Source organism: Schistocerca gregaria, chromosome 2 (genome assembly GCF_023897955.1).
Source record: "Schistocerca gregaria isolate iqSchGreg1 chromosome 2, iqSchGreg1.2, whole genome shotgun sequence".
NCBI classification, from domain to species: domain Eukaryota; kingdom Metazoa; phylum Arthropoda; class Insecta; order Orthoptera; family Acrididae; genus Schistocerca; species Schistocerca gregaria.
In genome coordinates this window covers 380,007,166-380,031,701 of record NC_064921.1, presented here as the reverse complement: position 1 = coordinate 380,031,701, position 24,536 = coordinate 380,007,166, and the positions used below count along the sequence as shown (strand labels likewise).

The 24,536-nt window shown below is 38.8% G+C and overlaps 1 protein-coding gene across 1 annotated transcript in view; it reads left to right on the top strand.

Moving 5' to 3' along the window:
- The window catches only part of LOC126320514 (succinate dehydrogenase [ubiquinone] flavoprotein subunit, mitochondrial), an 86,444-nt gene that overhangs the window by 47,089 nt on the left and 14,819 nt on the right, over positions 1-24,536 (top strand). Inside the window, exons 7-9 of the mRNA XM_049993998.1 lie at positions 5,178-5,346; positions 5,769-5,978; positions 21,720-21,903. Coding sequence (XP_049849955.1) covers positions 5,178-5,346; positions 5,769-5,978; positions 21,720-21,903 — 563 coding nt within the window. The remainder of the gene's footprint in view (positions 1-5,177; positions 5,347-5,768; positions 5,979-21,719; positions 21,904-24,536) is intronic.

The following is a 24,536-nucleotide window of genomic DNA, read 5'->3' as shown; positions in this document are numbered from 1 at the left end:
TGGCCTTGATTTTGGTTGGCCAAGGGGATGAGGCCATCTTTTCTAAGCACATGACCCAAAAAATGCACCTTCGGGGTGAAAAAACTGTGCTTTTCCAACTTGCAACAAGGGCTATTTTACAGGAGGCTGTGGAAAACTGACTGAAAGTTTTGTAAATGCTCCTCTGGAGGATGGCCCGTTACCCAGAATTTACCAAAATGATCGATGCAACACGGAATGTCCTGAATCAACCACTTCAAATACCATTCGTAAATTCCCAGCTCAGACAAGATTTCTAAAGGCAAAAAATTAAACTGATAAAGCTCAGAGGGGCTGTTGATGACCGAGAATATCTGAGAGACGACGTGCAGCAACAGCAACAGCTAGGCATCATGCAAGACAAAATGTGAGAGATAATCCCCCTCTTGTGACAACGGGACCAACAACTCCGTTCACCGTAGAATCTGATATGACTCCTCAACACATTGTGCATCGACCAACAGTTCAACATCACCACAAAGGTGCATGGCCCCATTGGACTTCCTGAATCACTACCAAAGGGGTGGCCATCTAACTTGAAGTATGAGAAAGGATGCCATGATTTGCTAAAGCTGCAAGTCAACATTTACTTTGTTGTTCATGGTAAAGGGAATGGGGCAGGGATGATAATTTGGGTACCACTGACAGCTTGAGAGAAATGTGCCTCAAAATTTTCTACACTCCCCAGGGTATTAAACAGAGGGCTGTAGGACTGCAGTAAGGAGTTCAAATTATGAAGCAGAACAGATTGAGACACTTATACGCACTTCGTCAATTATCTGGAAACCAAAAAGAGAGAATGTGTCGAGCCCAAAGATATTTTGTGCCAGCAGTGAATTGACCACTAACAAGGTAAGTTGTTGTTTCACTCTCTTATGACACGCAGAGGTGGACAATTGTTCCTGCAAGGGAATACACTGTTTACCATAAGACACAACCTGATGGAGTGGCTATTGCAATCCCAGGCACTCAGAGAGCCTATACGTATCTAAATTAATTAGGCTGACTGTCACTCTCATGCCTACCTGAAATTTGACCAGCCACCCATCCACTACCAGCATCAATAAAATATGCCAGGCCTTCATGTGCAGGACATCAGAGACAGCCCTGGAGCCCATTGAAAACATCAGGGCATCCAATGTCTGACTCGTTGCTCATCGACTACTATCAGAGTTGTCAAATGACTTAACTGCTGGCGTACCCAACACACAGCCTCCCTGTGTATTGGGTACATGCAACAAATGGCAGTTGTGCAGGATAATTGGTTTACCCATTGAGTGGACGGAGAATGACACCGTTGGCAGGAATTGACACTGAGTGCCATAAACCTGTAAATCTCGGCAGTCAGGGAAGGGCAGCAACGCAATGCCACCATGTTGGAATCGACAACTGCAGCAACACTCGGCAACTCGATGGGAGGTGAGGCCACTGGGGATATCCCTTGAGTCACTGGGGCTGTCTACCATTGCACACCCAATTGAACTACTTGCCAATTATCAGAAAGGACACACCTTGGCACTGCCATAAGTTAATTCAATTCTGTGGTTTGGGCAGCTTCAGCTGAAGAAGGGTTGGACAAGGTCAGTAACCTCGTCTGAACCTTGCGATCAGGAGCTAACTGAAAATAACATTCCAATCAGCAAGTCTGCACAATACATTGCACATTTAGGACACTCAAAATGACACTTCCACGAGAGGTCCTGCACATCGACAATCCAGGCTGCATATAACTGCCCAGAGCTCATGTGGTGCTGGCTAAACTGCAACTGCACTGCCACCAAATGGGTTTTATACCCACAATACTGCATACCAACCAACAAAGCTCATAAAATGGAAGTGCCTCAGGCTCATTGTAGGGCTTCAAATTTTGGACGACTTCATATAAACCTGTGGCATTGGACTACAACCAGGCAGTCTCATCAACTGGTTCAACAATACACCTTACCTGGCAATGCAGCAAGAACTGGTGCAGAAAATGGAACAGCGGGCACCTGCCCACACCCTCTTCACCACCATTGGCGAGGAAAGGGCACAAAACAAGTCTCAATTCCAGTATTCATAGCCTGCATCTGCCTGTTCTTTGACTGAACTGTTCCTGCCAGCGTTTTAGAATACTTCACAGACTGATGGTGGTTAATTACTAACCAGAGAACAGCCCTCTGTAAGAGGGGAATGAACTCACCGTGTCAGTCAAAATGCAGAAAGCAGTGCCCAAATCCAAGTAGAGACTAGCACGGAAAAAACTCTGCATGCAGCTGCCGTGGACTGCTAACAACTAAGTGCTCAGCACAACACATGGCGTGGCATGCTATATGAGGTCCACAGTGGCCGAACTCTAAGCACTGCCCCACCCAGCCTACTGCTGTTCGCAGATCAACACTTCCACCAACAAGTCTGCTCTTACTATGTGTCACGTGCACACTCTGTGTCAGGTTTCCACACAGTCCCACTGTGCTACCCGTGCCAGCTCATCTGCATTCTTTGTGATGCCCACTGGCAGGGATACCAAACAATTTTTTTTGAAGTTATATCTCAACTTCAAATGTCAGTTTCACATTCAGTAACTACCAAGTGACACATACTACTATCCCCCTTTCCCATCCCCTTTTATTATGTCATTTTTCTCTCTCATCCACTCCTACTGAAATGTGCTGCAGTTTCGTCAGTTTGTGTTATCTTGCTGTCCTCACCACCTTTGTATATTTCAAATCTTATTTGAAACTTTAAATCATCAGATATATTAATTGCTGTTAATATATTATACCAATATGTATGGGACACCTTAATAGTTTTTATTATTTCCATGCTATTTTAACGTATAAAAACAGTATAAATTATTCTTAAGTGGAAAGCCTACACACAGTATTGTCAGGTGCCTTTGAAAATACATTCACTATCAGTTACTAATGCAACTATGTGATACTATACTGTCACTTCCCTTAAGGGCAGATGAATAGGATATGTAGGTGAACACTTACATATTCCGTCACTAATGGAAGAAAATATACAGTCAAGAGTGTTAGTTTGTGGTTCAGTTCACAATAAAGTTAATGCTCTGTATAACTGATAAGACTGCTACGTCAGAATTTCTGTGTCATTTACAACTACAGTTTGATTGTGATTGGTATTACTTTCCTGTTTGTAATAGAGTATTCATCAAGAAGAATGAGCAAATTTACACATTTGAATTAACATTACACACTACTCTTCTACTGGTACCCTTCCTTTATCTTCTCCCTGTTTTTTAATTCATTGTATCATCTTCAACCCAGTCCACAGTGAACACCCTTCTCCACCTTCCCGTGTGCCACAGAAAAAGACTTGAGTTGTACACTCTCTCTCTCTCTCTCTCTCTCTCTCTCTCTCTCTCTCTCTCTCTCTCTCTCTCTTTTTTTTTACAGGTGGCTGCTCTGTGGTATGAAGTGTACAAGGGTAGTTCGAAAAGTTTTCGGAGTGGAATAGGAAAAAGCACTTAAATCGCTGAAACACTTTTATTTTTCAATGTAGTCTCTTTGTTGATTATTGCACTTGGTGCAATGATGTTCCAGTGCCTTGATCCCATCTTGAAAATTACTTTCTTCCAGGCCTAAAATAGTTGTAAAATCTGGCCATCAGTTCTTTGTTTAAAGTGAATCTTCGCCCATCAAGAAACATTTTCATCTTTGGGAAGAAATTAAATCCTGATAGAGCCATGTCAGGTGAATAAAGCGGGTGTGGCAATAATTCATACCTTAGTTTGTGTAATTTTACCATGGCGATTGCACATGTGTGCCAGCGCGCATTGTCATGATGGAAGATGATTTTTTTTCCTTGGTAAACATGGTCTTTTTTCGCATATCATTTCTTGCAGTTTTGTCCCAAAGGTTAGCATAATATTCTCCAGTAATTGTTTGCCCAGTGGGGAGATAATCTACAAACAGAATCCCCTTCGCATCCCAGAACACTGATGCCATGACCTTCCCCACCAAAGAAATTGTCTTTGCTTTCTTTGGTGGCAGAGAATCAGCATGTTTTCACTTCTTTGACTGTTGTTTTGTCTTTGGGGTATAGTAGTGCACCCAAGTCTTATCTGTTGCCACAAACCAGTGCAAAAAAATCTTGTTCTTTTCTCCTGAAATGGGTCCAACATTGTTCCGAAATGTCCATTCGCATTCGTTTTTAATCCAGCATTGAGTCATGGCATCTGTCTTGCAGATAATTTTTTCATTTCTAATTCTTCAGTTAAAATGTGGTATACCCTTTCAGATGACATCTGGCAAGTGTGAGCAATTTCTTGCACTTTCAATCAGCAATCCTCCATGACCAACTTTTGCAATGATTTCTGGTGTAGTGACACATCTTAGATGACCACAGCACAGATCATCTAAGCTCTCCCAACGTAATTTAAATTCATTTGTCCATGTGGCAACAGTTGAATATAAAGGAACAGTCCCTGTGTATTCTGCAAATTGGCATGAATGTCCTTTGATTCATACCTTTCTTTACGAAGTACTTAATCACTGCTTGAAACGCAGTTTTTTTTTTAATTTTCTTATTTATTTTCTATCTTTGCACATCACTGCATGGGAACAACAGAGCCGTGTCACTCCCACAGCTCTTTTCCAAGACCACTGATGTGGGACGTGTTTACAGGCAACAGTCCAATGAATATCACATGAACAACTCGTTGCACTAGTGCTGACCTCTCGTGGTAATTCCGAGAACTTTTCAAACCACCCTTGTAACATTTCCCAGTTTGGTGGTGTTTTTTTTTTCCTACCAATTGTTTACTAAAAGTACCAGGTGGTGTTGGCATGTACTCTTTATTTTCCTCTCCTATTGTGTATGTTGTTACAAGCAATGAGAATTTTCTTCACAGGTTTGTGACTCAGAATTTGTTTTTAAACTTTATGTGACAGTATAAGTGTGAAATTTTAAGGTTATATTTATTTTAACTTATTCTTCGTATAATTCTCATGAACCTTCACATATATTTTTAAGCAAGTTACAAATTTAATCCTGTTTAGCAACCATTTTTTGTCAATCAAAATTCTCTCTCTCTCTCTCTCTCTCTCTCTCTCTCTCTCTCTGTGCGTGGTGCGTGGGCGTGTGCGCGCGCGCACAGGCACATGCATGGGAGTAGGTGCATGCACTTACTAATTGCTTTATCTTGTATCCAGGAATATATGGTGCTGGTTGCCTCATGACAGAGGGATGCCGTGGTGAAGGTGGCTACCTAATCAACAGTGAAGGAGAGCGATTCATGGAACGTTATGCACCAGTTGCTAAAGACTTAGCATCACGTGATGTTGTCAGTCGATCTATGACAATGGAGATTCGAGAAGGGAGGTACGGCAACACCCTTTATAATTGCCTTCCCAGTTTAAATCAAATTGTCTAAGTTCTTTTAACAATTTTTACTTAATAATTTTGCCACAAATGTAGTAGTTCTTTCATACTATAAAGTGCTTTTGGCATCCCTGACCATTGAACAACTAGATCAATGCCTTTAAGGAATTTGTTATTTCCATCAAAAATATCCATTAGTGAAGCTGGCAATTCTGTCATACAATAGATGTATAAGAAACACAAGAAGTGAACAACTAATGTATAAGAAATAAGAGAGGCCATTCTGCATTTGATCTAGTCTCTCCAGTCTGCATGTTCAATTTTCAGTTGTTCCCTTGTCACTGATACACAGTGCTTTGTCCTCAAGTACTCCTGCGAGTTACTGAATTGGTAGGAGATATTAATTTTCTTTGTTGATGCAGAGGTTGTGGCCCAGAGAAGGACCATGTACTGCTGCAGCTTCATCACCTGCCACCTGAGCAACTTGCTACAAGGCTGCCCGGCATTTCAGAGACAGCCATGATATTTGCTGGCGTTGACGTCACTCGAGAACCTATACCTGTTTTGCCCACAGTGCATTACAACATGGGAGGTGTACCAACAAATTACAAAGGTCAAGTCATTGTGAACAGGTAAGTTATTTGACATTTACTTACATCTATTCTTGTGATTGTTCAAAGTGGGATATACGCAAAATGACAGTATTTTCCTATCTGTTATTCCAGTTTAGACTGATATTTAAATGTAGTTGATATGAAATGTTTGCAGTTTTTTAAACTGTTTATCATGCTAATATTTAAAATGAATTCCTTTTAGTCCTTCCTTCATTCCTTCCTTTTAGGTTCAGTTTATCCAGCTAATGCCAGGTTGGGGTTGGTATGGTACATCCCCAATTTTTGCAGAGAGAAACTGTACCGAACGTGAGCTTTTACTTTGAAGGGGTTTCCACTTTCAAAGGTATTTTAAAGCTACTGCCACCATCCCCACATTCTCTGACAGGGTTCCATGTACCTCTTCTGTTTGCATCTAGTGTAATCACACAGCCAAATTGTGTGCACATCATGTATCTCAGGTAGGATGTGGGAACCAGCTTCTTAGTTACCGTGGTTGATTTGGAAAACCACCTAAAATTACCTTCCTAGCTGGCAGTAACTGATACCACCTTGTGCAAATGTTCTATTAGCCTTTTATAAAACAGCAAATGAACTACCTTTAGGAATAAATTATAGGAGACTATATTTACTTTCTCATCAGTTACTTTCCTATCAAAGAGAGGGGGAAGGTTTGCGCATCTGTTCACAGATTATGATTAGATAAACTGTTGCATATTAAAGAAGTGGAAGGTATATTTCTTGTGCCTAAACAACTGGTAATAAATAGACTGAACTGAATGTAGTGTAGTAATAGTTTCTTTTATACATCAAGAGGTAATTAACGTTTCTTGTTATAAATCTCTAACAGGGCTGAATTACTTACATTGGTGGTCAGTTAGCTACAGTATATTTGTATGTTGTGTTGACTATCTGTGTTAACTGGAACTAGCTAATTAACATAAAAGTGTGGTGTGCCCTATCATTCTTTTTTAGTACTTAATAATTATTTCTCATTTGCAACCAGTATACTTGATTTTTTTAAGGTAAATGTTATCGGATGTGGACTCTGTGTGTGTGTGTGTGTGTGTGTGTGTGTGTGTGTGTGTGTGTGTGTGTGTGTGTGTTTCTTTTGTTGTGTATCTACCAGTGCTTTCCCGTTTGGTAAGTCACTGCATCTTTTTTAAATATATTTTTCCCATGTGGAATGTTTCTGTTATATAATGCAAGAATGGGATTTTACCATAATAAAATGTAAGTTAATATCAAGTAGTGGAAAGTCCAAGTTGGAATGACGACGATATTATGAAAAGGGTTGATTGCTGCACACCATGGAGACAGGCACGACAAAAAGACTGTTACATATAAACTTTCAGCCAGAGCCTTCTTCAGAAAAGGAAAAAAACATACACACACATTCACACCAGCAAGGATACCTCACATAAACATAACCACTATCTCCAGCGGCTCCAGCCTGAATGCAACTGAAACAGGAGCAAAAGTCCGGGGTGGGGCAGGGAAGGGGGTAGGGGGTGGTTTACAGGTGGGGAAGAGGAATCGGCACTGCCTAATGGAGTGTACAGGTACTGTAGATGGAAGAAGAGGGCTGCCAGGCATAGCATTGGGAGGCTGGGTAGAGGGACAGCACGGAGCAGAGAGGAGGAAAAGAATGTTGAGTGGGGAAGTGAATCGGAAGGAGCTTACAGAACAGATGGCTGCCTCTCTGTGTAACATTGTCTTCATCATGCCTGTCTAAAACTTGGCATATAATCTTCATAGTGAGTAGCAGTCTAGCCTTTTTCATAACACTGTAAACTGTCAGAAATTAATGTAGACAGGGTGTACACATCCTCGAAAAAATTGTGGATTTTTCATCTGGAGATATCTGGGAATTTTTGTTTCTGTTTTCAGTTAAATTTTTGTAATTTTGAATGGTGAGAACAGATATTCCAAAAAAGAATTTTACTGTAGCCTGCTACTGCAGAAACTACTCCAGTAATAAAACGTAAATGAGAAAATAACACAAAAATAAAACTTTACTTCCAAAGAAAACATGTGATTTACAATAACAAAACATAGTGGACGCACAGGCGTATCCTAACAGAAAAATGTGCCAAAGACTATGCAGTACTTCACACCAAGAAACTGCTTACAATGCTTCTTTCTCATGGGCTTAGTTTCAATGAGCGTGACATCACAAGTGTTTACATTTCCAAGAGATCCCAAGAAAAATTGTTAGTTGTGATTTGAGAAGCATTACTTTCAAAGTTACTTTCCTTGTATGCAAAATGAATGATGTTATGTGTGAGAATGTGTGATGAATTTCTTAAATCATGCAGGTTGGACTCTCATCCAAAACATAACAGTGAGGAACAGCAACTTAGAAAATTTTCAGGCCCAGAAGACCAGTCACTTATGCCATTACTTACTATTTTACTGGCACATGTGTGTTTGATGGACCTTAAAGAGTAACACCCACTAAAAAAAGACTAGTTTAAAGATTAGTTTCTCATAGTATTTTAGTTCTTTTATAGATTGCAAATTATGTAACATTGAAGGTGAAAAGAATAATTAGCCTTCAAAACAAGTGCGAAATTAGTTTTTGAACAATTTCACACATAATTGGCTCCTCTCTGGAAAAGCTGAAGTGTTCAATGGAACATGCATTCAGCCAGGTAACCCACGGAATTTAGAATCATGCTTGTCAGAAATTTTTAACTTCTACAATTTAAGCTGTGCACTTAGGATCATGCCTAACCACACCCTCAAAAAGAAATGGTGACCAATATTATGTGCTGTAGCTATACTGCATGTATATAAATTGAAACCATTAATTTTTTGTTTGCACTACTTAACAGTGATGTTGCTATTGGCTGACTAAATCACGCATCCAATGCCCTGAATGTTTGCTGTCATTGGCTGGTGAGTTTTACAGCTCTGAGGGAAAGTATATTGCCATTTAACATGCAAAAAAAAGTTTTCACTACGGTACAGTGTATTTTCACGTGAGAAAAAGTGTATTTTTAACTTAGAAATAGGGAAAATCTAGAAATTTTTCTTCCTTGGTCACATATACACCCTGAGAGGGTAGCTGTAGGAAGCTTTTGATCTGAGGCTTAAACATCACATTTCTCATTTATTTTGAGAAATTGTCAAAATCGAAATGGGAATAATAGTTCCCATATTTCTGTACTACACAGGTTGAGCAACTGCAAAAATAACAAAAATAAGCACCCTCCCCCCCCCCTTCCCCCAAAAAAACACACACACACACACACACACACACACACACACACACACACACACACACAGAGAGAGAGAGAGAGAGAGAGAGAGAGAGAGAGAGAGAGAGAGAGAGAGAGAGGGGGGGGGGGGGGGGGGGGGAAGAAAGAGAGAGAGAGAGAGAGAGAGAGAGAGAGAGAGAGAGAGAGACGACGACACTTCTGCATGGCTCAAGCATGCTTGTACAAGTGTCAGTTTGTACCTGCAATGTCGAGTGCAAACAACATGCACTTTGCACTTGCCTGACTGGTTCAAAGGTAGCAAATAATCTTGAAGAGAGATGAAATTTTCCATATTGTGCTGACTATACTGATAGAAAAACTGCAGAGAGAGAGTTCCTCCAGCTGCAAGTGGCTCATAGTATTTAAATTACAAACATGCCCACATATGGTTCTACTTGTCCCAGCAAGTGCAAGCTATAGATTCATTGTTTGATTTTGGCACAAATGGCAGAATATTGGATGGAGCTGCTCTTCAGAATACAGAATTTTTAGGAGACTTGTAAAAGTCATTGAACATTTGAGAGTGACAAAAGTCGCAAACAGTTCCCAAAAATGTCATACTTATTCATAGGTGACGATGCTTTTCCTTAGTGATTTATATGCTAAAACCATTCAGAGTGACTGGAATTGTATAGAAAAATTTTTACAACTACCAATTATGCAGAGGCTACATTATTGAGCATGTTTTTGGGATTTTTGACAGCACTCTTCAGGATTTCTCACAAATCTATAAATTGGGAAGTAGGCTGTAATGATAAAATATCAGAAGCAGCTTTTGCTTTACATAACTTTTTACTTATCATTGTGGGTCAAACCTATGCTCAATATGATTCTCTAGATTGCGAGGACCTAAAATATGGCATAATTAGTTCTGGCATAACGTCAAATAATTTGCTGGAAACATTTTCACATCTCTTGATATGATGGCTACTGAAACTGATTGCAGTAAATACACTGTGGAAACTGCCTCATAAGTACATAAGTGCATGTCTGAAAGAACAGACAGTGTTAAAGATCCACAGCTGTAGGAAATATTTTCAGAATGAATCTCTGACTGTGAATACCATGACATCAGCTATATTAGGTATATATTACGTAGAAAGTATGAAATGTGAAAATTAGGGTCAGTTTGGAAGTGTGAATGGATAGCCAAAAGTGGTTCAGGCAACTGCTTTGCAATAAGCGAAAATCTGATTCAGATCACAGTCCGGCACAGATTTGCATATGTCTCTACTGGGTAGTAGATCTGTACTTAATAATGCTGATGTCAAGGAATTCACGGCTAGTAAATTAACTCTGAAGCATGACTTAGAAGCAACCTTGCATGCACACTGTAACACAACAGCCTATTGTAAAGGGAAGAGACACTTTATTCAATCCTACACACACCACTGCAGATACACAGGTGGTGGCTAAGATTGGGTCATATTCATGTTGAGAGCTGAAATCAGCTTGACAGGAGCACGTAGATGATCAGTTTCCGGACTTGCACCGGACGCTAAGATGACCACGTGGACGAGAAAACCCATCCTTTGGACAGTACAATGGCTGCTTATGGCCACTTTTCATGTCCAGTACAGAATTAAAGCTTATCCCAAAATCAATCAATATTGAACCTTGTGTGTCACAGAGCTAGTAGGCTCATTCGAAGCAGAGAAAATGGATGGTTACGCATGTGAAGGTGTGCCTTCAATACCCACATTAGTTTCTTAGTTCAATCTTATAAATAATTCCTGAACTGTAAAGGTGAATATCTCAGCAACTCGTTATGCGATTGCAACAAACAAGGTGTCTACGGATATATATATCCTAGGACTGCATTAGAGTGTGATAGTAGACTGATTGAAATTATTTAAAATATATAAATGACAGGCTGAAAGGTGGATTTTGTGTAATTAAAACAGCATTTCTTATTAAATAAATAGAGAAACATTAAAAGTAGCAGCAGTGCTGTAAACCTGAGATATACGTAGGAAATAATTTAATGTATAATTTAAACTGTTTGTTAATAGTTACGCTTATAAATCCAAAAACTGGGGAAAACAATAGAAATAGTTGTTTATAAATAAACTATAGCAGATAAAAGAAAACCGATAACACCATTGTATTTCTGAGAAAATTTCTGTGCGAGTTGATGTATATGTGTCTGAAAGGTTAAAATTAAGAATTTTAGCAATTTTCATGTTCAGTAGTTTGGACTTCAGTGGTGGTTGAATGAGGTTTCTGGGGTGAACAGTGGCAAAGTAGTGGAAGTACATGTTCAGACACCATTGGAGGCTGTCGGGCTGCATTAATCAGTTTAAGAAAGCAGTGGAACAGTGGTTAGTTTGCATGACTGTTATTCGGAGTTACTACTGTTGGACATAGTTCTTCGGCATCTGATGGTCTTACTATATTTCATGCTGCGTGATACTTTCTGTGCTTGGAAGGTTTCAGTGTGTAGCCATTGTGGAATTCACAATTTGAGATATTGTGGAGCTTCAGTGGTTTTTTAAAGATAGTTCGCGCAATTAATTGTCATATGTTCAACCACCTGCAAGGTTTTAAGAAACTCAATCTCTGAAATTAATTTATTATGAACAGTGACTTCCAGATTTTCTATGTTCTTATTGGAAATAAACTTGAATTTGTGACACTTTACAAAGTGTGTGCATGCGTGATTTTTGCATAGAAAATCCTTCCTGGATTTCTATTGAGTACTTTTGTGGAACACGGAGTGCATTGCAACTAATGTGAATTGGTGCCCCCATAGATGAAACATAGCCAAACTTGGAAATCCAACCACTTTTATGGAGGCCCATTGAAGTGCCTGTATTCTGTAATGTGCGGGTAAATCTTTTCATGCTGTATAATGTGGGGGGGGGGGGGGGGGGTTGAGCTGATATAGAACTTGAACAGTTTATAACTTTGATTTTCGGCGAGTTGATGAGAGAGATTGTATTTTATTTTTTCATCCCCACTGCAACCACATTCCCATACAACCTGAACAGCTGCAATAAGCCTCCCTATCTTGTAGAAATGCTCAAGCTTGTACATGATTGAATGTTTGCACATGTTTGCATAATTGAAACCCAGTTGAGTATGAAGTAGCTTGTGTAGTCTTGAGGCTTGCACAAATTTATCCTACACTCTCTCAAGTATGTTTGTATAAAACTCTGGTACATGTGCGCTCGTTAGGTTTGCAGTTACATGTGTGGCCATCTTTAGTCTTAAATTGATACTGCCATTCCTCTAGTTCTTTCCTGCGCTCTCAGTTTCTTTTGTACAGTTATGGGTTTACTCAGAATATGTTGCATAGGACATAATAAAGTGAAAATCGTCAAACGAGCTTTCATAATATTATGTCAGATGTCAGAGGTTCAGGCAGAGAGAGAGAGAGGGGGGGGGGGGGGGGTAGGTGAAAGTGCTTCCAGTAAAAGATGACAGTACTGAGTTTCTGTAAAAAATCCTGTCTGTCGTACCTCCAAGAAATGTGTCCAGCTATCTTAAACCTTTGCAAGAGTAAGATCTCTCATTCATGCTCATAAAACTGGAAGTTCATCTGTGTACTGTATGGATTATTTGTGCTATGTGGAGCAAGTTAATTAATGTAAGTGTATCCCGCTATCATCTGCAGTCCTTAACAACTGACCCACTGCCAGTATTCTTCGTTCTGTCAGTTGTTTTCCAGCATTGAGATTGCTGAAATCTGTCCAGTCAATTTCAGTCGTGTCTCCACATAACCCATGCTAATGATTTATGTCCTTTCCAATTTTGTAAGTGTTACCTCGTGCTGTTCCTTATCACATATTGTTGGTGCCAGCTCATTAAATATTAGCTTTCATGCTTAAGTGACCATGGAATTTATTAGATTTGCTGCAGAACATGTCTCTGTGGAACACTCAGAAAATATACGTGGATTTCAGCAAGGTGTATGCTTCCAAAAGATATGCAATTGTAAGAGAAAATTATGGCTTCATGGAGATTCGCAGAATCTTGAAAATGACTGACACCTGTATCTTTCTGCTGCCTAATAGCACAGAGCAAATACTACAGCAGCTGTCAGCTGTCACTTTTGTTTCATTCTCATTGGCCTTAGTAATGTCCCATCTCCTACCACTCCATTTCACATCAGTCAATTAAACAATGTCTGAAATTGGACATAGGCTTTAAATAGCATATTCATGACCGTCACCCCATTATTCTAGTGAAGATCCAAGCCAAACTACAGAATCAAAAATCTCACATTCTTGAATAGAATCTTTTAACTCAGTTCCACTGCTATTTAATTGCTCTCATTGCACATTACCGTATATTCTGACATAAAATTACTGTATTGTCACTCAACATCTTGGTTGAAAGTCCATGGTTTGGTGTTATTTTTGCTATGACTGATAATTGTTTGGAAGTTGCTTCAGAAAACCACTCACAAACTGTTCACATACAGATTGTCAGTAGTATCTTTTAAAATACACGCGCAAATAATGTGACTAATAAGTATATAGAAGTTGTTACGTGTATGAAGACAGAACAAAAGTTCAGACACGTTGAAACAGATAGATTTTGTAGTGCACTCTATCTGTCAGACAGCAGTGAGCAATTAATAGTTTCAGATTATTGCAGTGTAGATTTTGTAAAGGATTCTGGTAGGGAAAAGTCTGGAAACCTTATTTGGGTCCTAAAATTTAGAATTCATATTTAAACAGGGGTGGATAAAGACAGTAAGACCCTGTTTGATAATGTTTTCTTTGATGAACCTCAAAGCAAGAAAATAACTGTATACAAAGTAACAAATGCTCTGATCATGAGGCACAGTTAATTAGGGTAAATAAAGTAGCACATTATAGTTTAGGTACCGTCAAACGGGGTGGTTTCGGACGGTTTTGTCGTTACTTTGATTGTAACTTTCACATATATCGTTAGATTAAATTGATTGTTATGAAAGTTGGAGGGTATATGTGTAACAAATAAAATATCCCAGAACCAGAAAGTGTATGTGTAGGTACATTTATCTGAGGCAGTTAAAGTAAGTGTCCGAAGTCACCCCATGGATTGGGGTGATTTTGGATACATGTGTTTCTTAAATCTCTGTTCAAAGTTACTGTATATAGAAGGTGAATTCGGGCAGTTACCGCCCCCCCCCCCCTTTTTTTCATTTTGGTAACCTTTCACACATTTTAAGGCAGCTCTTTGTTATGAATAAGTGGTATGGAATGATACAATGAATTTTATAATTTACAGATAAGTTTTTTGTTTTGAAAGAATTTAAATAAACAATCTCTTTGTTCATTTCTGCACGAGCTCATTTAATATTTTCGCTTAAACGAACGGAAAGATCTTCTGTCATTTGAGGAATACATGCACCCATTCTTCTCCTGGCAAATTATTAGAAATTTATTCCCTTTTCAGCTAGATTTATCAAGGTGGCCAATAAATAAATATCTAATATCCAATTTAGTGAACAGAAATCCCCAATGTGCAGCCCTCAAGATACCTTGCTTAAACATTTATTCTTCTTTATTTAGCACTAGCTGTCCTCTTTCCCCCCGCCCCCCCCCCCCCCTCCCGATGTGTTTCCTGCACTTTATTTTGTAGGATTGATTTGGGTATACCATACAAATCACATGCTGTTCTGTATGATAATTTACCACTCTGAATATCATGAACAGCTTTATCTAAACGTTCCGGGTCATAATTACACCATACTGTAGCACCTCTCCTGCTCTTATACGTTCTTGGCATTGTCCGAAATCACCCCACACAGGACACTGTTTTACAAAAACCGTTGTTATTTTATAACCTTGCACGAGAAACTCGACAAATGTACAGAAATTGTCTCAATGCTGTTAGCTACTGAGCGCATTGACAATTACGGTTACAGTAACTTCCCGCTCGGCGCAGCAATAGAAAGTTTCCACTTTTCGATAATCCATGGATTTTTAACAGAGACTGTTCGTCATTCACCTAGGGAAACAACTGACACACAATAAAAGTTGTGGAAATCGATAAATACAATCTTGCACTTAAAATAACTGGCACACGGAAGTTAAAATAAGTAACTCTTCGTTTCTATGCAGTAACAAAGAGCAAATAAGCCATACTGTCATAATTCGCCACGGTGTCCAAAATGACCACATTTGATGGTACTCCTCATAGGAAATGAGGTAGAATAATCGGTGACTGCCAACAAATGTTTACAAGAGATGATCCAGAACAAAATTGGTAATTAACCACATGTTGCCTTGAAAATAAATCTATTCTGGAGGGGAGGGGTCAGAGTATAAGTGTGAGTAGGACTCGTGGACTGAGGGTTCCATACAAACTTAATTATGAACTATCTATATAGTTCATACATCCCAGGAATTTTAACAATTTTTGCCTGATATTTATATTGACAAGATACCAAAATATGTGATATAAATGGCTATATCTCTTGATTGCACTGACTTGCATCCTTGAATGTTTTACACCCCAAAGGGACCATAAACTTTAATGTGTCATAAATTTCAGGTCAATATGTGTACCTGTTCCTGAGAAATAAGTGTCTTGACAGACATGCAGACCGACAACAGTGTGATCCTGTAAGGGTTCCATTTTTATCGACTGAGCTACGGAACCTTAAAAAATCACTATTCAAAAATAACTTTCTGCATAAGCTAATCAGAAAGAACATTAAACAACCATCTAACAAATCATTGCTCGAAGGATTAAAGTATCTTGAGAAAGGAAAAGGGAAATATACCTGAAACCTCCTGGCAGATTAAAACTGTGTGCCGGACCGAGACTCAAACTCGAGACCTTTGCCTTTTGTGGGCAAGCACTCTACCATCTGAGCCACTCAGGCTTGACTCACGCCCCATCCTCACAGCTTTACTTCTGCCAGTACCGCGTCTCCTACATTCCAAACTTCACAGAAGCTCTCCTGCGATGGTAGAGCACTTGTCCATGAAAGGCAAAGGTCCCGAGTTGTCTTGGCCCAGTACACAGTTTTGAAAATTTCATTCTGGAAACATCTTCAGGCTGTGGCAAGCTGTATCTCCTCAATATACTTTCTTCCAGGATTGCTAATTCTGCAGCATCGCAGGAGAGCTTCTGTGGGTGTTGGAAGGTAGGAGACGAGGTACTGGCGGAAGTAGGGCTGCGAGAATGGGCACGAGTCGTGCTTAGGTACCTTAGATGGTAGAGCACTTGCCCATGAAGCAAAGGTGCTGAGTTAGTCTTAGTCCAGCACACAGTTTTAATCTGTCAGGAACTTTCATATCAGTTTACACACTGCTGCAGAGTGAAAATTTCATTCTGGAAATGTACCTGTTGACAAGAACAAGTAAGATCCTGCAGTTGGCACGCCACAAGAACTACTAAAAATTACTAACAAAGAGAGTGCGCAGAATGGGTCTCACCAGTTCGGTTCAAACTGTCAGGTAGGTACCCTTTTCAAGTTCTTAGAATCTCTCTTCTGAATGGGCATGGGAAAAGCGGAAACAGAGGTATTTTTCGGCAGTGATGATAAAGTGGCATAGTGCAGTGCTCTAGCACGCTGACTGTAAATTCACCGGATCTGGTTTTATTCCAACTGATACTGTAATTTTTTCAGCACAACATTAAGCTATTAATTATAAAATTTAAATTTATTTATCAAATCAGTTTATATACATGAAATTAATATATTCAATTAGTTATGATTACTTAAATTTAATTTATACATTTCCAACAGTTTTTGATTACAAATGTCTGTCACAGTTATGATGGTTATATATAATCTCCCTCCTCCCCCTTCCTCCCCCTTCCTCCCATAATCTCCCTCCTCCCCCTTCCTCCCCCTTCCTCCCCCCTCCACCCCCCTCCACCCCCCTCCACCCCCCTCCACCCCCCTCCACCCCCCTCCACCCCCCTCCACCCCCCTCCACCCCCCTCCACCCCCCTCCTCTTTGTTCTGTCATGTGTTCAGAGCACATGACACTGGTAGATCTTTCAAAACCCATATAGTCGCTCTTTGGTGTCCCCATTTCCTGGTAGTTTGTAATACGTGCTATAGTTGTAAACAGCATCTCGCCACATGCCTGTGGTGATTTTCCATGGAAACGTATTATTTTATTGGAAAATGAACAAATTTCTACCAGTGAAGTGAAAACATTGAAACTATATCTTTTAAATAAGATTTTTTTAAAATTTCACCATTGCAAACATTATCTTTGTCTTTCTCTCCTTTGGCTCATGCATGCTTTTATTGTATGCAGTCATTTTTATTTGTAATAGATTAATTCTTAAAGTACAGATGTGAACAGTGATGATTATAATACTAACAAATATTCATCTTTTACTGTGGTGTCCTTGACTGATAAAAAGAAAGTCATCAATTGTGATGATGCTTATCCAAAATGGAAGTTCCAGCATTGAAATTATGATTACTAGTTTCAAGAGGAAAAAAAATCTTGAAATTTTGAGGATGGAAATAACAAAGTTTGAGGTGTAACACATCATTTTAGGGATACTGATGAGTTACACTCTTAGCCCTTCTAAACAATGAAAGATGGTTGTATCATCATCATCATTTAAGACTGATTATGCCTTTCAGCATTCAGTCTGGAGCATAGCCCCCTTAGAAAATTCCTCCATGATCCCCTATTCAGTGCTAACATTGGTGCCTCTTCTGATTTTAAACCTATTACTACAAAATCATTCTTAACCGAATCCAAGTACCTTCTCCTTGGTCTGCCCCGAACCCTCTACTGCTGAACCCATGAGTCTCTTGGGTAACCTTGCTTCTCCCATGCGTGTAACATGACCCCACCATCTAAACCTGTTCATCCTGACTGCTATATCTATAGAGTTCGTTCCCAGTTTTTCTTTGATTTCCTCATTGTTGCCACCCTCCTGCCATTGTTCCCATCTACTAGTACCTGCAATCATCCGAGCTACTTTCATATCTGTAACCTCAACATTGTTGATAAGGTAACCTGAATCCACCCAGCTTTCACTCCAATACAACAAAGTTGGTCGAAAGATTGAACAGAGCACAGATAACTTAGTCTTGGCACTGACTTTCTTCTTGCAGAAGAGAGTAGATCGTAGCTGAGCGCTCACTGTATTAGCTTTGCTATACCTCACTTCCAGTTCTTTCACTATGTTGCCCTCCTGGGAGAATATGCATCCTAAGTATTTGAAACTGTCCACCTGTTCCAACTTTGTTCCTCCTATTTGGCACTCAATCCATTTATATTTTTTTCCCACTGACATTACTTTCGTTTTGGAGATGCTAATCTTCATACCATAGTCCTCACATTTCTGATATAGCTCTGAAATATTGCTTTGCAAACTTTCAATCGAATCTTCCATCACAACTAAGTCATCCGCATATGCAAGACTGCTTATTTTGTGTTCACATATCTTAATCTCACCCAGCCAGTCTATTGTTTTCAACATATGATCCATAAATAACATGAACAACAGTGGAGACAGGTTGCAGCCTTGTCTTACCCCTGAAACTACTCTGAACCATGAACTCAATTTACCGTCAACTCTAACTGCTGCCTGACTATCCATGTAAAGACCTTTAATTGCTTGCAAAAGTTTGCCTCCTATTCCATAATCTCGAACAGACAATAACTTCCTCCTAGGAACCCGGTCATATGCCTTTTTTAAATCTATAAAGCATAGATACAATTCCCTGTTCCACTCATAACACTTCTCCATTATTTGCCGTAAGCTAAAGATCTGGTCCTGACGACCTCTAAGAGGCCTAAACCTACACTGATTTTCATCCAATTGGTCCTCAACTAATACTCGCACTTTCCTTTCAACAATACCTGAGAAGATTTTACCCACAACACTGATTAAAGAGATACCTCTGTAGTTGTTACAATCTTTTCTGTTTCCATGTTTAAAGATTGGTGTGATTACTGCTTTTGTCCAGTCTGATGGAACCTGTCCCGACTCCCAGGCCATTTCAATTATCCTGTGTAGCCATTTAAGACCTGACATTCCACTGTATTGGATGAGTTCCGAATTAATTTCATCCACCCCAGCTGCTTTATTTGCACTGTAATCTATTGATCATTTTGTCCACTTCCTCGAATGGTTGTAATATTTATTAATTTTTTATAATAATTGTCAGACAGCATATTCAGGGAGAAATGGTCTATTGTTACGTGCAGCTAATATGAGGTATGTAGGTACGATTGGATAAATAGTTCAGCATCTCCACATGATGTGGGATGTTTCGGTCATAGAAAAACGGAAATTCCAGTAGCAATAGTGACATCATAGAAGCAAAATGAAAGTTGTTTTTTAAACTGTCATTCTTACTCATTCTCTGATGTTTGATCTTTCAAAAGGTATTCACATTGTACAATCTAATGAGGCAATACATCTGTAATCAATCAGGTAATTGTAATAGATTGTGCTATACATATTTGATGGGACTTATCTGTCAATGTTTAAAGAAGCTTTAATATATTGCCATTAAAAGAAGAAATTTTCTTGGTCAATACATAGATTTGAGGAGGATTGCAGCTCCCTTTCAGCCTGTAACACTAAAGGCACTGCAAAGGAAAAGAAGTCCGCTAAGAACAACTGATGCGTAGTTATTTGGAACTGGTTAGAAGGTCCGAATCATAATTAATTCACAAGATAGACGACCTCAGGAGTTATATTATGTACCACTCATTGATCAACTAAATAGCCACATACACACCAAATTGCACTCATCAACTCTGAAATATTGGAAAAATTTCAAGATGCACAAGGCTGTTGTGAACAAGTGATAATGAGAACTTCACAGCAATGGGCTATGCAATTGCGAGGAATTGAGAAAAAAATTATGGTGGTGTCAAGAATTGAAACCAAGCCGGCAAATTGTTGTTTGCTACCCCACTTACTTTATCCTTGTTGCTCAAAAAATCCCTCATACTGTACTCAAAAATCTTAATAGAGCATTTGCTCTTTTCCTATGGCCCACTGAGGTGAGATATTCCAGGAACCTGGAAGGGGCACATACCAGTTTGGGCAAAATCGATGAGCCCCATTGCGCACTCTCCCCGTGTCAGAAAATTTATTAAAAAAATCAAGGAATATGTACAGCATGTTAGAAATCAAAACTGCTGAGAGAGACCTACATCTGTATGGAGTGTAGTAAAATAAGAAACAGTACAACAGGCCTCAGAACAGGATAACATCACTACTTAATTAAATGGAAAAGCTATAAATGATCAGTGACAGGCAGCAGAAACATTAATAATTATTTCTTGAATGTAGTAGAGAATATAGGAACCAGATGTTCAAGGGAAAAAAAACAAAATTGCCTTTTGAACATTTCACCAACTTCTTTTGAAATTAAGGAAATACTAGATTCTCTTAAAGCTCATCTTGATTTGATGGCATTTCCAACACAGTACTAAAGACCTGTTCCCATCCAAAAAGTGCTGTCATAATGTTCTGAAATATGTAATACATCATTTTCACAGATGTACTGAAATAAACCATTGTTAAAAATCACTATAAGGGAAGTGGTACGAGAGACACCAATAACTACAGACCCTTTCTGCTATTGACTTCATTTTCCAAAATTTTTGAGAAGGTGATGTGCTCTAGAACAGTATCCCAACTGAGCAAAAGTAATATCATCAGTAAATCACAGATCAAATTTCAGAAGAGTTAGTGTACTGAAAATTACATCTTCACTCACCAAATGTTAAAAGCATTAGATACCAAAATGGCACCTGTTGGACTTTCCTGTGTCATCCAGTGCATTTGATTGTGTTTATCACAATATTCCATTAGATACACTGAGGTTTTATGGAATTGATGGTATAAGCAACCAGTGGACAATGTCATATCTGACAGAGAGAATTCAGAAAGTTGTACTCTTCCCCCACAATCTCTTGTAGAGATCTGCTGAAGGCATTAGGTATTTTGAACACTGCTTCACAGTATACTTATTCCCCCAATAAGTTCATTGTAAACAGTACAGTGCAGTTCAAAAGGAACAATGCTGTACATAATTACAATACGAGAAGAAAAACTACTTTGCTTGCTCCACAGTAAGGTTGTCTTGAGCACAAAAAGAGGTGCAGCAATAGTGCAACCAAAATTTTGGTTGACGTCGCCAATGATATCAAATGTATGACAGTCAGCAAAGTAAAATTTTGAATACAAACTGAATTTTTTTTTTTTTTTTTTTTTTTTAACAACTCTTTCTATTGTGTTCTTTAAGAATCTCTCTTTTTGTAATCTGTATGTAAGAGATCTTGTATATGATCAGCATGTAGCCATTTTTACAAATGAATGTATAATATGAATGTAAAATGAGCCATTCCCCATTATTAAAATTAATTGTACTAATGATCTATGTACATTACTGGAAGAAAAGATGCTTGGTACAAGGCTGGAATAAATTTGATGCCGTGAAATTGTTTTTATATAAGATTAAATTCTTTTGGACAATAAATATGTGATATGTTAATATATATCTAGATGTGAAATGCCACAAGTGCATTTTAATGACTTCTGTTTCCATCTGAAGGGGTGATGGAGACAAGATTATACCTGGACTGTACTCCTGTGGAGAAGCTTCCTGCTCTTCAGTTCATGGTGCCAACCGATTAGGGGCAAATTCACTTTTGGATTTGGTCGTGTTTGGCCGTGCTTGTGCGAAGACTATTGCTGCAGAGGACAAGCCAGGAGAAAAACTTCCAGAACTGAAACAGGTAATTCATGAACACAGATTTGTTTGGGAATGAAAATTGAGGCCAATGCTATGATTTGTTATTTTGATCAAAACTATAAAATAGCTGCAATATGGTCAGTTGCATGCATTTCTGGCGGATATTCAAGATTTAATAAGCTTGTCGAGTTATTTATATGTTTAATAATATCATCAGTAAATCACAGTTCAATTATCAGAAGAGATAGTGTACTGAAAATTACATTTACATCTTCACTCACCAAATGTTAAAAGCACAGGATGTTTACTCCTGGACACAGAGGTAAGCATTTGCTACTGTCTAAGCATTTTCGGCATTTTATATGGTCATATGAAGATGTATTAAGGTGTCAAGCATAAGTAAAATAACATCAGCCAGTGCCACTAATCACTGCAGCTGTTCAAAAAATTACCTTTCTTGAAAAGGTTCAGTAGTCTAAGATGTTACACAATCTCTGTGGGCAGCAGTGAGTCAGTTACTTTGTTCAGAATATGCAACAGTGAATGAATAATGGCACTTCTGTTTAATACTAACTGATATTTAGGTTTAAAAACGTATATGTTGGTGGTGATGTTACTGTCATATTTAGATCTTGTCCAGATTGTGTAATCTGCTTGCAGAGCTGCTTCAGAATCTATTTTGAGAGATTCTGGCTGCATCTGCTGGGAACCCTTGGAGTGTGTATATGCTTATTGTGTCCACTTCAAACACTGAGTCCTTATTCCTGTCAGTCTCCCTCCAGATTCAGGGGTAACAGGAATGTTGAATGTGTGCAACGCTATAGCGATGAAATATTGGTCAATATAAGAGTTGATAATGATAGTTGCTAAGTACTAGTGCTCCTCTATGAAGCCACTGTTCAATTTGTCATGACATGCCTTGGGCCAGGCTGCAATGGTTAATCCTTTGAGTGAATAGCAAAGTGATCAAACCAACATAACTCTGAAATAGATGCCAGTATGTACTCCTTGGGAATAGTAATCAATAATACTGCTCAATTTATTATGTAGTTGTCGTCGTCCTCGTAGTCGTCTTCAGTCCAGAGACTGGTTTGATGCAGATCTCCATGCTACTTTAGCCTGTGCAAGCTTCATCTCCCAATACCTACTGCAACCTACATCCTTCTGAATCTGTTTAGTGTATTCATCTCTTGGTCTCCCTCTACAATTTTTACTCTCCGCACTGCCCTCCAATACTAAACTGGTGATCACTTGATGCCTCAGGATATGTCCTACCAACTAATCGCTTTTTCTGGTCAACTTCTGCCACAAATTTCTCTTCTCTCCAATTCTATTCAATACCTCCTCATTAGTTATGTGATCTACCCATCTAATCTAATTATTTACTTATAAATCTACAATGAGTTTTATAGGGTGGTAAACATCTGTTATAAGAGGTTTGCTCATAACGCTTCAGATCAAATGGCAAGAAGGTTGTGTGGTTGTTTCGAAGACCCCATGACTAGCATAATGCAGTTAGTTCATGCATGGTTGAATATGTCCTGTAATCAATTTGAGATAGATTTAAAATATTTTCAGAGTTAGATGTCTGAGGCACTGATACAATCTGAATGACTTCTTAGTAACTAAGTACCACTTTCACTCCTTCCTCTTCCAAGGCAGCATTTGTATACCTCTAATTCTCCTTTTCAAATAATGTTGTCCTGACAGGTTTGGAATTAATTCCTCAGTTCAAGGTATGGTGTTTGTATCCATTTTATACTGTGCATTGATCATACTTTTGGAAATCTGCGCAAATGTGAGAATATCCATTTGATTTATCTAACATGCCCATCAAAATAGCCTATTGACTCTTGATGTTATGTACAGTGTACACAATATGGTAAACAATTCAGAATAATTTTGATGTGGAATGTCCAAATTGTGTTGTGTAGAATAGTTTCTGGTAGCACACTTCTTCCATTGCACATAGACAACCTAAAAACTTTGAATGCAACTATTCTGAATACATTATGTAATATCTGTTCCACTTATATACTGGACATTCCTTTCAAGTGGAGGTCAAGTGTGCCATAAGACATCAGGGATGTGCATTGTGGCCTTAGACACAAGTGGTATAATGTGGTGTAAGTCTTTAGATAGATGTGGGTTACTGCCACTTTGCTATTTACTTGAACCTTAATTCTGTAGCTTTGGACATATAATGTAATAAACAGGTTTACATCATGTGGGTTTTGGATAGAATGCATGCCCTGACATATTGACTACCATTGATCTTTGCACATTTATGTGCTCGCTGTTCTTTCTAGGATACATTGGTTGCCGACAAGCTATTAATACAGAAATTACCAGTCATCTTTTGTTTGTGTTAAAGCAATTTTTGCAGAATTCTTTCCTTAATTTTAAAATCTTCTGAGGCAAATACAGCATTAGGTTATATTGATATGGGTTTTTAATTTGAACTAGTAATTTGACCATCTGTTGTAAGTGGCTTCTTGTGTTACTGCCAGTAAGTCATCAAGTAACATTTGTGTAATAATTCTTCTAATCATGGTAGCTGTACAATATACCACCTTCTGGTTGACTTGCAAATCAGCTACTCAGTGCCTGTAGGAATCTTTCCTCATATGGTTTGAAACTTCAACATAGACCCATTGCTCCAAACACTGAGAAACC